This window comes from Plasmodium falciparum (assembly GCF_000002765.6).
Source record: "Plasmodium falciparum 3D7 genome assembly, chromosome: 13".
NCBI classification, from domain to species: Eukaryota; Apicomplexa; class Aconoidasida; order Haemosporida; family Plasmodiidae; genus Plasmodium; species Plasmodium falciparum.
This window is the reverse complement of record NC_004331.3, coordinates 46,469-65,392: the sequence shown is the minus strand read 5'-3', so window position 1 is coordinate 65,392 and position 18,924 is coordinate 46,469. Positions and strand designations below refer to the sequence as shown.

Sequence of the window (18,924 nt, the reverse complement as noted above, 5' to 3'; positions counted from 1 at the left end):
ATTTCATATATAAGTTTTTTTTATATTAAAATATTATATATATATTTATATTCATATAATTTTAATATATTAGATAAAACCTTAAAGAACTATATAATTATTAATTTTTTCGTATGTAATTTTATATAGTGGAATATGTTATATATTATAAAATTTTTATTATTCATATTATACGAAAATATTTTCCACGATACAATTATATATATAATAAATATTAATAAAACATAAAAATAATATAAAATGTAATCTGAACACACATATTTTTTTAATATACAAATGTTTTTATTTTTATTATAATATATTATTTATATTTTATTTTAATTGAAACATAATATAAAATAGTATCATTAATTATGCTTTTTATTTCTACTTCTAACAAAATAAAAATTTTTTTCCTTATTACATGAGGAATCATACCAGGAATAATATATGTACATAATTATTAAAATGCAGACAAGAAAATAAAACATTGAACAAAAAAATAAATGAGTGATTATATTTATAATAAAGAAATAAATGTGAAAATAATGGTTCAATAGGTATACCTTCAAAACATCAACAGGTTTTTATGAAATAAACATATTTATATTACAATAATATATATATATATATATATAAATATTTTATTATTACTTTATTATTATAATATATATAAATAATATAATTGCAAATATAAAAAATATATATAAATATTGATAACTTGTAAAATATTAAAAATAAATATATATGTAATTTATTTTTTTTCTATTAATATAATATTATTAATAATAAATAATTATTGTTGTTGTTTTTATTATAGAATAGTAAAATTACTATAAGATTATTTTAAAAAAGTACATCTTTAAGAAAAAAATGAATATAAGTTAATCATACTATTAGTTTTTTATATATTGTACTTAGAATATATTATATTTCATATTATATAAATACAATATATATATGTAATGTTTTACAACATATAAATTATTAATACAATACAATATTATTTTTTATATGTATGCACAGAAATGTAAATTACAATATCACTATGTGGTAAGTTTCAAAAATACTTTAAATATTATTCTTATAATAATAGTATATTTCTAAATTTTTCAAAAAATTTATAATTTATTATTTTTTAACAAATAATTCATTTAAATATCCTATTTATTATGTACATATATTTATATATTATTATAATATAATTAAGTAACATAAAATAATAGATACAATAGAGAGAATTTTTAATATAGGATAACGTTTAGCAACAAAAATGAAATAAACTAAAAAGAAAAAATATAAATATTAAAATATGAATAAAAATTATTTTATTATGATATTTTATGATTGATATTATATTTTATTAATTACAAGAAGATTTTGTTGTTATTTCCACAATAGTAATTATATTAAAATATATTTTAGGATATATATTTGATAAAAATCGCGACACCTATTATGATTAATATGTGGTTTATACCCATAACAACTATTGTTATACACATTTATATGTGTATTTGAAGGAAAATATATAGTTATTTATTAAAAATTTATAATATATATATCAGAAAATTATTTTAATAAAAATTAAAAAAAAAATAAATAAAAAAAAAAAATATAATATAAAATAAAAAAAAATATTTATTTTATATAATATTTACATTTTTTTTTAAATATTAAATAAATATAGTCACAAATTAAATTATACTTATGATGAAACTATAATGTTATTATATCATAAAATTACAACAAAATTTCCGCTTATCAATATATTACATAAATATATATTAGAAAACAAAATAGATCATTTTTTATTAATTAGATTAATACAATTTGATATATAACATATTGTTTTTTGAATTAAAAATGAAAATGCATTACCTTAAAATGTTATTGTTTACGTTTTTAATAAATATTTTAGGATCACCCCATAATGTATGTAAAAAAAAATACATAATTATTATAATAACATAAATATATATAATAAAAGAATTATTATATTTTCAGTGTATATTCATTAATCCTCTTTATTATTTTTTAGGAAAATTATCTAAATAATCATTATAATATAAGTATTGTACAAAACAACACCAAAAGAACAACGATAAATTCAAGATTATTAGCACAAACGAAAAACCATAATCCACATTATCATAATGATCCAGAACTCAAAGAAATAATTGATAAAATGAACGAGGAAGCAATAAAAAAATATCAAAAAATGCATGATCCATATAAACAATTGAAAGAAGTAGTAGAAAAAAATGGAACAAAATATACAGGTGGTAATGATGCAGAACCTATGTCAACGCTAGAAAAAGAATTATTGGAAACATATGAAGAAACGTTTGGTGACAAAAAACATATTATGTTAAAATCGGGTATTAACACCAATCAATACGACAAATCAATTGACGAATCCTCAACATGTGGATGTACTGATAATAATAAAGCGAAACTGGAAACAACAAAAGGAAAAGATAAGTATTTAAAACACTTAAAAGAGGGATGTACTCGTAGTATATGTTTTTGTTCAGTAAGTACGGTTTTTTTAACATTGATAGCTTTGGCATTTGCAAAAAAGGCTGCCGTTGCTTCTCTTGTTTATTATGGAGAAGCTTTTCAAAATTGTGTATCCTCTAGTTCATTATTTTATATATTTGATAGCGTTTCATTAACTACAGCTATTCAAACAGCAAGTAAATGTGCTTCTCTTGCCGGTGCTACTGATGCTGGCGGAACTGCTGCAGGTGCTGCTATGGGAATATTTTATCCCTGTGGTATTGCAGCTTTGGTTCTACTTATATTAGCTGTTGTACTTATAATATTATATATATGGTTGTATAGGAGAAGAAAAAATTCGTGGAAACATGAATGCAAGAAACATTTATGCAAGTAATAAATTTTTAAAAATATGAATTATGTAATTTGTGAATCGCATATACATTATATTTTATAATAATTATTTTTTACAGAAGTAATATTTTTAGAATTATTTGTTTTTAAAGAAAATATATATATTTATTTATAAATAAATAAACAAAAGTATTAAAAGTCTTATATTATATTGTGTTATAATATATCTGTTGATCAATTTACATATTTTATTTTTATTACATTTCTAACCAAATGTATATTTTTCTCTGTTAAAATAATAACTATTATAATATATAATTCATTTTATAATTTTTATTTATTGATGTATTTATATAAAATTTATTTTATGCTTTCCTATTATATTTTTATATTAAATTAATATTATATAATGAACATACAAAAATTAATCTCCTAATTAAATAATTATTAATGATCATTTATGTATATATAATTGAAAAATAGTATATACATATTTCTATTGTACATAAACTAAATCTTCAACGTTTTTTAACTAATAAAACTATAGTATTATTTAATATATTAAATCTTATAATATTATGTTTACTATCTGTTTTTTCTTATACTTTATTTAAGAAAAATGTACAGGTTCATTTCATAATTCGCACAACGAATATTTCAAACCTTATATAAAAATATATGTTGTATCGAAAAATATAGTAAATATTTGGAAATCAAATAAAAAGAATATATTAAAGCATTTTTATATTTATCAAATAAATAATTTCTAATAAAACATTTGCGTAATATTAAAATATTTAATAATTTAAATATCTAATATTTATATTTGTTATTTTAGTTATTTAAATGTTTTTTTTTTGTTATAAAATATATTTTTTACAATACATAAATATTTTTTTGAAATATGATTTTATGAGAGTTAAGAATAATAAAAAATCCCCTGAAAATTTTATAATTTATATCACACACATATATATATAGTAATCTTTTTTGTTATATAAAAAATTAAAACATTTGAGTATGTAAAAAATAAATATGAAAAATGTTTTATAAATAAATTTTAAAAAATAAATACAGTTTTGTTTAAAAATATGAAACGCAAAAAAAAAAAAAAAAATATACATGTATATACATATATATTGCATTTATATATACCTATATATCCATATATGCACAAACCTACTTGTATACATACTTACATATATACCAATACATATATATTAATATTTATATATAGGAAAAAACCCAATATTACGTCTGGACGTACAAATCTTTTTCGTGTCATTTTTATATCCGAAAACGTTTATGAGATATTTACAACGAAATCACCAAATAGGTATGTCCCGTATGAAAGTGGCCGATATAAATGCAAAACATATATTTACATGGAAGGAGAAGAAACGGACGATTACAGTTATGTTCGTGATATATCTTCCTCTGATATTACTTCTTCATCAGAAAGTGAGTATGAAGAGATAGATTTAAATGATATATATGTATCGGGTAGTCCAAAATATAAAATGTTTATCGAAGTAGTACTAGAACCATTAAATAGGGATACATTTAATTTATCAAGTGGTAACACATCTACCAATAAACTTACAGATAATGAATGGAATCAATGGAAACAGGATTTTATTGAACAATATTTAACTCATATAGGATCTGCTGTACCATTATACATGAGTTACAAACTGATAATATGTATATGTATACCCAAACTAATATTTTACATGTTATTATGGATGAAAAACCTTTTATTACATCAATATAAGATAGATTTCTTGGTAGTGGTCATCAATAAGTTACTTATAATATTGATTGGAATATTCGAATAAACACTTATATATCTTTTAACATTACCCATGCTCCTAAGGATAATAGTTTATATTCTGGAATTTATTGAATTAATGATTCTCTAAGTCGTAACCGTAATATTGATATATATGATGAAATGCCCAAAAGAAAAGAAAAAGAATTATTTGGAACCAAACATACAAAAAATATAACGTTTAATCGTGTCGCTACACAAACATATAGTGATCCTATAGATAGTTAGTTAGATTTGTTCCATAAATGGTTAGATAGACATAGAGATATTTGAGATAAGTGGAAAAACAAGTAGGATATATTACATAAATTGAATGAAGAATGGACTATAGAATATAATGAAGATCTGTTGGATATACCATCATCAAGTCATGATGATATTCTTAAAATTAAGGATGAAACATATAATATCATTAGTACAAACAATTTATATAGTTATGAAAATAATGATATAACCCCACACCAACTCGGATTGCCAAATATCATACCTAGTGGTATTATTAAGCACCAAAATAATGGATTGCGCACAAATATATCTATGGATACATATATTGATGAAACAAATAATAATAATGTGGTAGCCACTAGTATAATAGGTGACGATCAGATGGAAAATTCGTACAATTGTTGATGATATAGAAAATAAATATCGTGAAAAATATAAGGAAATGAAACTAATTTAGGTGATGATTTATATGTGTATATATAAATCAATAAAATATAAGTATTACAAATAATTTAAATGATGTAGTACATATAAATATATCTAATAAATGCAATGCATAAAATATATGGAAAGTATATAAATATGTAAAAACTATGTTTTTTATATTATTATTATAAATGTGGGACAAACTATCTTATAACTTATTGGAATATATTTAAATTTATTCATTTATATATATAGAAGAAACAAATAATAATAAATTTAATGTACATTAAAAATTATTTAAGTATAAAATTATTATAAATTGATTTTTATTTTTTTTTGATATTTATACTTGTAATTATCATTATATAGTATTGAAAACATTTTATATAAATATTATGTTTTTCATTTATAATTACTAATTATAAATAATATTAAATTATATTATTCCTTATATTAATTACTATATGTAATATCTTGTTACATCTTACATATATATTATTATCATAAAAATTAATGTAATTATTGAAATTTATGTTTTTGATTAGATGCTTAAACTAATACTCATATAATTAATATATGAATAAATAATGAAATAGTATATGTACCATATTAATATTTAATATAATATATATATAATATGTTTCAGAATATTTGAATCAGTAATTTTTAAATATAATATATTAGTATAACATACAACACTATATAAAACTATATAATGTACTATTTTATTATATGTATAATTTCTCATATAGGTAACTTCTTTTTTGTTTTTGTTGTTACTTAATAATAATAATAAATATAAATATATATTTTTTATCATAATAATATGTTTTATTAGTTTAATAATGAATAAAAATTTTAAATGCTCTTAAATATATTTCTATAAAATGAAAATAACAATAATATTAATTTTAGTAATAATGTAGATAAATTAGAGAGAAACGTGTAACATACAACAATATTTAGAACAAAATAAAATCATAAGAAATATAATATACCAAATTAATTAAAAAATATATATATATTATTAGTTTAAAATATATTATATCATTTATTATGACAAACAATATTTGTTGTTAATTGTTTTTATAACAACAATGTTACGAAATTATATGTTTTAATAACTATTTCATACGTATTTCATATATATATGTTCTAAAATGTTATTATATATATATATATATATGTCATGTACAATTTTCAAAAAGTTGGTTTTACACATTTGTAAATAATTTACAACACAAAAATATGTTGTATTATTACTATATTGTAACATGTTATTAAAAAATATGAAATAAAAAAAAAATGACCATTATAATTTAATGTGTTGATATAAAATTGAATTTCATTACAAATTAAAAAAAAAAAAAAAAAATTTTTGAAAAATATAAAATTTTTTGATAAATTTTTTTAATATTACTTTTTTTACATTTTTTTTTTTTTTTTATGTTATAAATAAAAGAGCAAATGTGGTTCCACTATAAAAAAAATATATTGGTACAATGGGAAAATAATTGTTAATTATATTAAATAAATTATAATAATATTTTAGATTAAGCATATTTAATTTATTTATAAAATAAAAGAAAATATTTTATGTGATTTTTTTAGTTATAAATTTTATCATAAATTATTATAAATATAGCAATAAAAATGAAAGTCCATTATATTAATATATTATTGTTTGCTCTTCCATTAAATATATTGGTAATTCCATGTTACATATGTATTAAATATTGATTAATATTATAAAATATATATATATATATTACGATAACACACATATAATTATTATATCTATATATCCATATATAATATATATATAGTCAAAATATACATATATATAACAAATACATATAAGCATAAACAACTAATTATAACATACATATATATGTGACCATTTCTTTATAGGTATATAATCAAAGGAACCATTACATCACACGTACACCAAAAGCAACCACTAGGACATTATGCGAATGTGAATTATATGAACCTGCCAATTATGATAATGACCCTGAAATGAAAGAAGTTATGGATAATTTCAATCGTCAAACACAACAGAGATTTCATGAATATGACGAATGTATGGTCGAAAAACGAATGCAATGTAAAGAACAATGCGATAAAGAAATACAAAAAATTATTTTAAAAGATAAAATGGAAAAAGAATTAATGGACAAATTTGCCACATTACAAACTGATATACAAAATGATGCTATTCCCACATGTATTTGCGAGAAATCATTAGCAGATAAAACAGAAAAATTTTGTCTTAATTGTGGAGTAAATGTGGGAGGTGGTATTACACTGTCTTCAGGAGTATTAGGAGGAATTGGTTCAGTTGCTGTAAATGCCTGGAAAACTACAGAAATTGCTGCCGCTACGAAAGCTGCTATAGATAAGGGTTTAGCTTTAGGTAAAATTGCTGGTGATATTGAAGGTGCGGCTAAAGTTGTTGAATTAGTAAAATCAACATTTAAAATAGAGGAATTAGGTGTTAGAACACTGGAGTCAATTATTGATGCAAATACTTATACGAAAAGCTCACTCATTAGTGGATTTATTGAAACTGAATATTCGAGATTGGGATGTGGAAATATTTTCACTGGCATGAAGAAGCCTTTTTGCAATTCTGTGTATGAACGAATTTTTGATACATCGGGAGGTAAGGGTGTTTACCCTATAACGTTTATAGAAAAAAAAGTAGAAACTATGGTGTCAGAAGCAGAAAGTGTTGCTGCTGCCAAATCTGCTAAGGTGGCTGCCGCTGAAAAAGCAGCAATTTTAGAAACAAGCAAGAAGGCTATAGAAACTACAAGTTACAACTGGTACACCACAATTGGTTACTCCATCACTGCTATATTAATTATAGTTTTAATTATGGTAATAATATATTTAATTTTACGTTATCGACGAAAAAAGAAAATGAAGAAAAAACTGCAATATATAAAATTATTGAAAGAATAGATATGATGTGTTTGGTATTTTTTGATGTTGGTAGGACGTTTGATAGACGTATTCTTTTTCTTTGAATGTGCCATGTTTTTTTTTCCATTACAAAATAACTATATATTTTTATATTTATTAGATATTTATATATATAATATATTTTGTTACCATACTGTTTATTTATTAGCAATTGTGTTAATTAATTATTGATTATTATCATTTTTTTTCAAGACCTTTTTACTTTAATAAATAATGTATTTATTAATTTATTTTAAACATCATATATATATATATATATATATATTTATGTATTTATGCTATATATAATTATATAATTTTTTAAGAATATAACATATATTTATTAAATTCTCTATTTCAGTTGTTTCATAAATGAATACATAATAATACAAATATAAAATATACTATATTATATAATTATTCGTGGGTATCCATCAAAAATTTCAAAATTCAATTTTAATAGTATAAATGCAGCTATAAATTTATGAAATGTATCGAAAGGTTATTTATTTAACATATCGTTAAAAGGTGTTTTTTTCTAAACTAAAAAAAAAAAATATATATACGTATAAAGTTCATGATATTATAACAATATTTTAATATTTTCTATTTTCGTTGTTTTTGGTTCGTTCTTGCTTTTTCATTTTGTTCTAGTTATTAATTTTGCTTTTTTCTTTTATAGTTATAAATTATGTATAAATTAAAAATAAATAACTCTGTGTTTTATCGTAATATGTATAACATCGTATTACGTATTTAATATATAATAATAATATAATTATTAAAATATATAGTAATTAATTATTTGGTTACAATATGTAATAATAGAATTAATGTATGATAAATTCTAATATACTATGATTATTTTAAGAAATATATATATATAATTATTATTATTATAAATAGAATATATTTGTATAAGATAAAACACTACATAAAACAATACAATGTATTGTGTAATAGTATATATAATTTCTCATTTTGTTAAGTGTTTTTTTTTTTTTTCCTTTTTTTTTTTTTTTTTTTTGAATTTTGTTTTCTAATAATAATAAATATTAAAAATATATTTTTGTGATAATTATATAATTAAATAGTTTAATAATTAATATTTTTTTAAAATAAGTTCAAATATTTTTATAAAAATAATAATATTAACCTTTGCAACAACGTAGATAAATTAGAGAGAAAGGTATAACATACAACAATTTTTAGAAAAAAAAAAAAAATAACAAAATATAAAAAAAATACAATTACTATTAGTTTGAAAAATACTTATATCTTTTATTATCATACACAATATTAATTGTAAATTGTTTTATAAAATTGTAATAATACCAATTTTATGTTGTAATATCCATTATATGCATATATATTCTAATAAGTTCTTATATACTTATTGTATACCTTTAACAATTATTTTTCTACACATTTGTATATAATTTGCAACACAAAAAACGAGTTTTTTTTTAACTTTAGTTTTATTTGTTATATACATATATTAAAATAAAATTAATATTACAATTTATCATATGATATAAAATTAGATATTATTACAAATTAAAATTCAAAATTATCAAAAACATGGAAATATTTTATTATATTATTTTTTCTTTATTCCTATTTATTATTTTTTAATTTTTTTTTTTTGTTCTGAATAAAAGGGAAAAATATGGTTGCATTAAAAAAATATATTTTATATAATGGGACAAAATATTTGTTTATTATAGTACAAGACTATAATAATATATTAGATTAAGCATATGTAATTCTTTAAATAAAATAAAATTAAGTATTTTATATGATTTTGTTATAATTTTAATCATAAAATAATATAAGTATCACATTAAATATGAAACTTCACTGCTCTAAAATATTATTATTTTTACTTCCATTAAATATATTAGTAACATCATTATCAAATGTATGAATAAAAAAATGACAACAATAATATATATATATATATGAAGTTTTATTATTTATGTAAATATACAATATACATATTTATTACAAGTATATAAAATAGTAAACAAAGCAACTAATTATAATATACATATATATATGATATATTTTTTATAGGTGCATAGTAAAAATAAACCATACATCACATCACGTCATACAGCAACTACTATATCGCGAGTGTTAAGCGAATGTGACATCCGATCGTCAATTTATGATAATGATGAGGATATCAAATCAGTGAAGGAATGTTTTGATCGACAAACATCACAACGATTTGAAGAATACGAAGAACGTATTCAAGAAAAACGCCAAAAACGTAAAGAAGAACGGGACAAAAATATAAAAAAAATAATTGAAAAAGATAAAATGGACAAATCATTAGCAGAAAAAGTAGAAAAAGGTTGTCTTAGGTGTGGGTGTGCGTTAGGAGGTGTTGCAGCAAGTGTTGGATTATTCGGGGGATTAGGTATCTATGGTTGGAAAACCGCCGCGTTGGCAACAGCTATAGCTGAAGGTGCTGCTAAGGGTGCTGTGGCAGCTGAAGCTGCACGTATTGCGGAAGGTATTAAAGCAGTCATTAAAGGAATAGAAACCAAATTTGGTGTATCAACTGATGGTCTTCAGGGATTCAAATCATTTTTTACTGCAAATACTTATAATAATGTCAAAAACATTGCTCGTGCTATAAATAATCAATATGAGCCATCGTCATGTCCAATAACTGTCCCAGTCGATTCCAAACCTATTTGCACTTGGGTGAGGGCAAATTTTTTTGCTGCAAAGGATAGTCCAGGGAATTTTACTTCAACGTATGAAGTTGTAGAAACAGCTGTAACATCTATCGTCTCAGATGCCGAACCTGTTGCTACAGCAGCTGCACAACAAGCTACTGAAGAAGCTATAAAAGCTAGCACTGATGCAGTAGAATCTGCATATGCTGCTTGTCAGACTGCTATAATTGCTTCTGTTGTAGCAATATTGGTAATAGTTTTAGTTATGATAATTATTTATTTAGTTTTACGTTATCGACGAAAAAAAAAAATGAAGAAAAAAGCCCAATACACAAAATTATTAAATGAATAAATATATGGTTTCATGATATTAAATTCAATTTAATGTTTTGTGAATTTTGTATTTTTTAATACAAGGATACCATGATAATTGAATTTTTATAACAATATATATATATTTTTTTTTTTGTTTAATGTTATGTGGTCATTAAATTATTTTATTTATATTTATTTATTTATTTTTTTAGTGAAACAAATGTAAATTATATATTTATTTTTATAATATTTAATATGTTTAATCTAAATAATATTAACTACTTATGTGATTATAATTAATATATATAACACTATACATATGATTGTATAAAATGAGACCACAAGATTAAAAAATATAACATAATATATAACACAATACAATCATGTTATATATGTGTACATATATATATATATAATATAATATAATATAATATAATATAATATAATATAATATAATATAATTTATAACACTAAAAATTAAATACAAAAAAAAAAAGAAAAACACATAAAAAAAACCCACACATATCTCCATATTACCGGAAATGATGTCGATTTCGGCTTTTCCTTTAAGTGTAGGAATTTGCGTTTGCTGCGTTGAGTTACTTTTTACTAAAGGTAAATGGATGTATTTATATATGTATGTGTTTTATATATATTTATGTATTTAAAATTGAATAAGAAAAAAAAAAAAAATCTCATTAAATAAAAAATAAAAAAATATATTTAGAAAAAAAATTAAAAAAAAATTTATACAATGAGAATTAAATGGAAATTTAAATAAAAATAAAAAAATAAAAAAAAAATTTTATATGAAAAAAAAAAAAAAAAAAAATTTTATACGAAAAAAAAAAAAAAATTTTTATACAGTGAGAACTAAATTGAAATTAAAAAAAAAAGAAAAAGAAAAAAAAATTTATGTTTAAAAAAAAAAAAAAAAAAAAAAAAAACAAATAAATTAACAGTAGAAAAAAAAAAAATATATATATATATAAATTATTATTATAATTTTTTTTTCCTAAATGTGTATACAAATAAAATAATAAAAAAAAAAAAAAATAAAAAAAAAAAATAAAAAAATTTGAAATATATCATACAAATTTCATATATATAAAAAATAACAAAAAAAAAAAAAAAAGAAAATATATAAATATAAATATAAACAAAAAAAGGAAAACATTTTACAGAAGAAAAAATATTTAATATACAAAATTTTTTTTTTTTTTTTTTTTTTGCCACTTAATATATATAAAAATATAATGATAACAAATCAATGCATACGTAATATAGAAACAAATAACACTTAAAAAAAAATTAAAAAGAACAATATAAATTATGAAATATATATGAAATTATATCTCATAAATATATACATATTATCAAATAAATATATATATATATAAACAAAAAATATCTACATATTATACTAAAAAATAAAACAACATAATAAAAATTACAAAGTCCAAATAAAGAAAAAGTGTATTATTATATTAAAATAAAAAATATACATTATTCTTTTTTTTATTGTGTTTTATTTTTATTTATTTCATGCATTTTTTATATTTTTATTATTTTTTTTATGTATTGTATCTATTTGTTATATTACGTGTAATTATTATATTTTGTTATATGTTGACTATTTTTTGAATTCATTGTATTAGTAGTATTTCTAATAAAAAAAAATTTAAAAAAATAATAAAATATATTATGAAATAAATATAAATAACATAATATATAATATGATAGGTTTTTTAAGGAAGATAATTCTGAATTGTAATAATATACTTATTGGTTTTAATTTAAATTATATAAATATAGATATAATATTTTGAATAATATGTTTCTTAAAATATTGATAATAATAGTAATAATAATAATCATAATTATAATAATCATAAGTTTTATTGTTTTTTTTTTTTTGATATATATTCCTTTGAAAAACATATGAGGTATTTAAAAAATATACGTTACATTATGTTTTAAAAAAATAATATATTATAATATGTATAAGTATTTTATATAAATTAAAAACTACATTGTTTATTAATTAAAAGAGTTTTAGAAAATAAATAAATAAATAAATAAATAAATAAAATTATAGAAAAATAAATAATATATAAAAGCGCAATACATATTAAAATATATAGTTATTTATAATGGAGAAAAAAAAAACACACGGTACATTCAAAGAAAAATACTACGTGTACCGTACATCCTACCAACATCAAAAAATACCAAATACATCACATCTATTCTTCTAATAATTTGATATATTGGAGTTTTTTCTTCATTTTTTTTTTTCGTCTATAACGTAAAATTAAATAAATTATTAAAATTATAACAGCTATAATCACTACTACAATAGCAGAAATTACAAGAGCATCAGAAAAGATAGCACCAACACTTGTCATCTCTGAAAATGTTCCAGTTGCTGCTTCACCAGCAGCTTCTGCAGCATCTTTTGCTTGATTGGCTGTTACTGAAAGAAACATAGATGGATTTCTTCTTCCTATTGAATATTTCGATAAACAAAAAACAAGCGTATCTTGAGCATTTGTAGTTTCACATACCGTATAAGAGGCGTCATGAACAATACCTATAAGAGACATTTTATCATTGAAATTTGATGGAGTAATCTTCGCAACCAAATCAAAAAAAGGTACTTGACCTAGAAAATATATATCTTTCATTAGTTCTATTGCTTTAGAAACACCTACTTTAACGGCAGCTGATTGTGCTGAAGCATATATAACAGTTCCACCTATCAACCCCAATTCAGGTACCACCGTACCTAATATCTCTCCACATTTTAAACAAGTTTTTTCAACTTTTTCAGCTACTGATTTTTCGCAAATACAGGTGGGTATGTCATTGGTTTCTATGTTTGTTTGCAATTTGGAAAATTGTTGTGACAATTGTTTTTCGATTTTATCTTTTAAAATAATTTTTTGTATATCCTTTTCACATTGTTCTTTAAATTGTTTTCGTTTATCCTGAATCCTTTCGTCATATTTGCGAAATCGTTCAGACGTTTGACGATCGAAATTTTCCATCACTTCTTTCATTTCCGGATCATTTTCATATTTAGATGGTGCGTATAATTCGCATTCGCATAATGTTCTATGTGTTTTTGTTAATTCAGATTTGGTTGTACTAAGTATAGATTTCCTATGGTTCCTTTGATTACGCACCTATTAAAATGTTGACACATATATATGTAATATTTAGTTGTAATTTATGATTATATATATTTGTAATAAATATGTATATTTTGGCAATATATAAGTTATATAGATATAAAGATTTAATAATTATATATATGGTAACATAATAAATATATATATTATAATAATATTTATGAATATTCTATTCATTTATCACATAATGTTACCAATATATTTAATGGAAGAGCAAATAATAATATATTAATATAATGGATCTTCATTTCTTTTTGTTATATTTATAATAATATATGATTAAAATTATAACAAAATAATTGATATATATAATACCTTATTTTATGTTATAAATAAATTAAATATGTTCAACCTAAAATATTATTATAATTTTATAATATAATTAATAATTAACTGCCATTATAAAAATATATATTTTTTTTATAGTGGAACCATATATGCACTTTTATTTATTACAAAAAAAAAAAAAAAAAAAAAATGTAAAAAAATTAATATTAAAAAAATTTATCAAAACATTTTACATTTTTTATAATTTTTTTTTTAATTTTTAATGAAATTTAATTTTATGTAACAATAAATTATAATGGTAATTTTTTTTATTTTTTTCATATTTTTTAATAACACATTACTATATAGTAATAATACAACTTTTTTTTGTGTTGTAAATTATTTACAAATGTGTAAAACTATAGTTTTGGAAATTGTATATGACATACATATACAATATAATTTTAAAACACATATATGAAATACATATGATATAGTTATTCTAATATATATGTTGGTTATATTGCATTTTTAAAAAAAAATTAACAACAATCATTCTTTGTCATAATAAATGATATAAAATCTTTCTAAAATAATGGTATATATATATTAATAAATCAATTCCATATAATATGTTATTTGATTTGTTCTAAAATTTAATGTATGTTATAAAATTCCCTCTAATTTATCTATATTATTACTAAGTTTAAAATTATTATTTTTATAAAAATATTACAAATAATTTAAAACGTTAATTTATCATTAAAATATTAAATTATATAATTATAGCAAAAAATATTAATATTTATTATTATTAAAAAAAATAAAACAATTAAGAAAATAAGAAATTATACATACTATTACATAATACATTTTATTGTATTATGTTATTCAAATATATTATAATGATAACGTGTATTATTATATATATTTCTTAAAATAGTAGTTATACTATTTCACAACATATCATACATTATTTTTAATATTACATGTAACAAAATAATTAATTACTATATATTTTAATAAATATATTATTATACATTAAACAAATAAAGAGATGTTATACATATTACGAAAAAATAAGGAATGATTTATTTTTAATTTATACATAATTTATAACTATGAACAAAAAAAAAAATTTCTTAATATTTCTTAAAATGAAGTTATTTCCTATAATTATGATGATAGTAAGTTTGAGTAACAATAAAAAAAAACAACAGCAAAATTAATAACTAGAACCAAATGAAAACGCAAGAACTAACCAAAAAAAACGAAAATAGAAAACATTAAAATATTGTTATATTATCATGAACCTTATATGTATATATATATATTTTTCTTTATTTTCGAAAAAAATATTTTCTAACATTATGTTTAATAAATAGCCGATGGATGAATTTCATAAATAAATAGATATACTGATTCTATTAAAATTCAATTTTGAAATTCTTGATGGATATTCACGAACAATTATATATCATAATATTAGATATTTGTGTTATTATGTATTCCTTTATATAACAACTAATATTAAGAATTTAATAAATATATGTCATATTATATTCTAAAAGAATTATATAATTATATATATATATATATATATATATATATATATATAATATTTAAAATAAATTAACAAATACATTATTTATTAAAGTAAAAAGGTTTTTAAAAACAAGGATAATAATCAATAAACAATAAATACAATAACTAATAAATAAATAGGATGGTAACAAAATAAATTATATATAAAAATGTAATAAATATAAGAAAAATATAATTATTAAAAATAATAATAATAAATATTTTATATTATACTAAATGTAATGCATACGCATAAATATCTATCAAAAACACCATAATATAATTATATCTATTCTTCTAATAATTTGATGTACTGCAATTTTTTCTTCATTTTTTTTTTTCGTCGATAACGTAAAACTAAATAAATAATTACCATAATTAAAACGATTACTACAATTGCAATAATGGAAGCAGTTATTCCAGTAGATAAACTACTAGTTGCATTGCCTGCTTTTGTCAATACACCGGTTTTAGCATCAGCAACCGCTTTCGTGACTTCTGTTACTTCTGTAGAATAAGGTGTAGCATATGATCTAGGATTTTCAGCAAATTTTTGTACCACCGTAGAAAATTGAGAATACTTTCCAGAATCTAAATAGCAATTCATCATATTATTTAAGTTTTTAAATATAGCATGAAGTGTTACTCCATCAGAAAAGTCACCAAAAGCAATAAGTTTTGCCCAATCCATTGTAGGTACCTCACCAAAACCATCTAATGTCTTTGTTACTATTTTGACAGCGTTAACCAAACCTACTTTTACACCTGCCTTAAGACCTGCATCTGCAGCAGCTTTTGCAGCAATTCCGGAAATATATTGTGACCATGTCACATAGCCAAAACCACTGAGCAGACCCCAACCGGGTGCAACCCCTCCCAAATTTTGTGCACATCTCAAACATCCTTTTTCCACTTTGTCCGCTAAGGATTTTTCGCAAATACATGTTGGAATGTCGTCACTTTGTATATCCGTGTGTAACGTAGAAAACTGTTGTGCCATTTGTTTTTCTAATTTATCTTTTAAAATAATTTTTTGGATTTCTTTGTCGCATTTATCTTTACATTTTTGGCGTGTAGTTTTCATCCTTTCGTCATATTCATGAAATCTTTGTTGTGTCTGTTTATTGAAATTATCCATCACTTCTTTCATTTGTGGGTCACTATAATAGTTGACAGGTGCATACAATTCACATTCGCTTAATGACCTTGTGGTTGGTATTTTTTGTGTATGACGTGCTGTGGTGTGTGGTTTTTTGTGGGTATTTACCTATAAAAAATGGTGACATATATATGTAATGTTTATTTGTAGTTTATGATTTTATATATTTGTAATTAATATGTATATTTAAACTATATATATAAGTCATATAGATATAATAATTATATTTATGAATATTTTATTTATTTATCACATAATGTTACCAATATATTTAATTTTAGAGGAAACAATAATATATTAGTATAATGGATTTTCATTTTTTATTGTGATACGTATATTATTTTATGATAAAAACTATAACTAAAAAAATCACATAAAATATTTTATTTTGTGTTATAAATACATCAAATATGTTTAACATAAAACATTATTATAATACATTTAATAACATAATATACAATTATTTTCCCATTATATAAATATATAATTTTTTTTTTTTTTATAATGGAACCATATTTGCCTTTTTATTTAAAACCTTAAAAAAAAAAAAAAAAATTAAAAATATAATATATCAAAATATATTACATTTTTTATAATTTTGAATTTTAATTTTTAATAAAATTTAATTTTATATCATACGATAAATTACAATTAAAAAGGTTTTTTTAATATTTTTCAAAAATACGTTACGATTTAGTAAGAACTTCTATTTTTTTGTTGTAAAATATATACATATGTGTAAATTAATGGCTGTTGAACGTGTATACCACATATAATTTACAATTTGGAAAAACCTATTAGTGAAATTGATATTGCAACATGTATGTTAACTATATTGCTGTCATATAAAAATCATTGCATATCATAATATTTGTTATTAAACGTAAAAAAAACAATATATATTTTTTAATAATAATAATTAAACCAAATATATTTTAACAAAGTATTTATGTTCTTTTTTTTTTCTTTTGTTCTAAAATTTATTGTATGTTATACGTTTCTCTCTAATGTATCTAAAATTATATAAATATAAATATATATATATATTTTTAAAATTATATTACGTTAAAAAAAAAATATTTATATATAATATTAAAAATAAATTAAAGAAAATAGAAATTATTAAGATTAATAAAATACTATTGTATAGTTTTATGTAGTGTTGTGCGTTATACAAATATATACTATTCATAATATAGAAATTATTGTAATATTTTGATAATATATGTATTATATTAAATATTAAAATTGTAGATATATTATTTTAGAATTTCTTGATATAATATTTGTAGGATTACTAGTTGTAAGAACATAGCTATATATATTTAAATAAAAAAAAAATTATGTTAATTATTATTATTATATATATATTGAAAAGAAATATACGACTTTACATAATAAATACGATAAACAAAAATATATTTTTCTATT

General features: G+C 19.7%; 5 protein-coding genes and 1 pseudogene across 5 annotated transcripts, besides 1 other annotated feature; 4 read left to right on the top strand and 2 right to left on the bottom strand.

Annotated features, from left to right (window-relative positions):
* Positions 1 to 1,845: 1,845 nt before the first annotated feature.
* On the top strand, positions 1,846 to 2,878 carry PF3D7_1300900 (stevor; the record flags this gene model as incomplete). The annotated part of the gene is made up of 2 exons (XM_001349709.1): positions 1,846 to 1,914; positions 2,021 to 2,878. 2 exons carry the CDS (start codon positions 1,846 to 1,848, stop codon positions 2,876 to 2,878), a joined length of 927 nt encoding a protein of 308 aa, XP_001349745.1.
* Positions 2,879 to 3,926: 1,048 nt separating this feature from the next.
* Positions 3,927 to 5,296, top strand: PF3D7_1300800 (annotated as a pseudogene).
* Positions 3,927 to 5,296: a sequence feature (erythrocyte membrane protein 1 (PfEMP1), pseudogene).
* A 1,674-nt stretch (positions 5,297 to 6,970) lies between these two features.
* Positions 6,971 to 8,284, top strand: PF3D7_1300700 (rifin; the record flags this gene model as incomplete). The annotated part of the gene is made up of 2 exons (XM_001349708.1): positions 6,971 to 7,024; positions 7,229 to 8,284. The coding sequence occupies 2 exons, from the start codon at positions 6,971 to 6,973 to the stop codon at positions 8,282 to 8,284; spliced, it is 1,110 nt and encodes a 369-aa protein (XP_001349744.1).
* Positions 8,285 to 10,133: 1,849 nt separating this feature from the next.
* PF3D7_1300600 (rifin) lies at positions 10,134 to 11,326 on the top strand (the record flags this gene model as incomplete). Its single annotated transcript, XM_001349707.1, has 2 exons — positions 10,134 to 10,205; positions 10,361 to 11,326. The coding sequence occupies 2 exons, from the start codon at positions 10,134 to 10,136 to the stop codon at positions 11,324 to 11,326; spliced, it is 1,038 nt and encodes a 345-aa protein (XP_001349743.1).
* Positions 11,327 to 13,535: 2,209 nt separating this feature from the next.
* PF3D7_1300500 (rifin) lies at positions 13,536 to 14,731 on the bottom strand (the record flags this gene model as incomplete). Its single annotated transcript, XM_001349706.1, has 2 exons — positions 13,536 to 14,477; positions 14,678 to 14,731. 2 exons carry the CDS (start codon positions 14,729 to 14,731, stop codon positions 13,536 to 13,538), a joined length of 996 nt encoding a protein of 331 aa, XP_001349742.1.
* Positions 14,732 to 16,623: 1,892 nt separating this feature from the next.
* Positions 16,624 to 17,810, bottom strand: PF3D7_1300400 (rifin; the record flags this gene model as incomplete). Its single annotated transcript, XM_001349705.1, has 2 exons — positions 16,624 to 17,601; positions 17,757 to 17,810. 2 exons carry the CDS (start codon positions 17,808 to 17,810, stop codon positions 16,624 to 16,626), a joined length of 1,032 nt encoding a protein of 343 aa, XP_001349741.1.
* Positions 17,811 to 18,924: the final 1,114 nt, after the last annotated feature.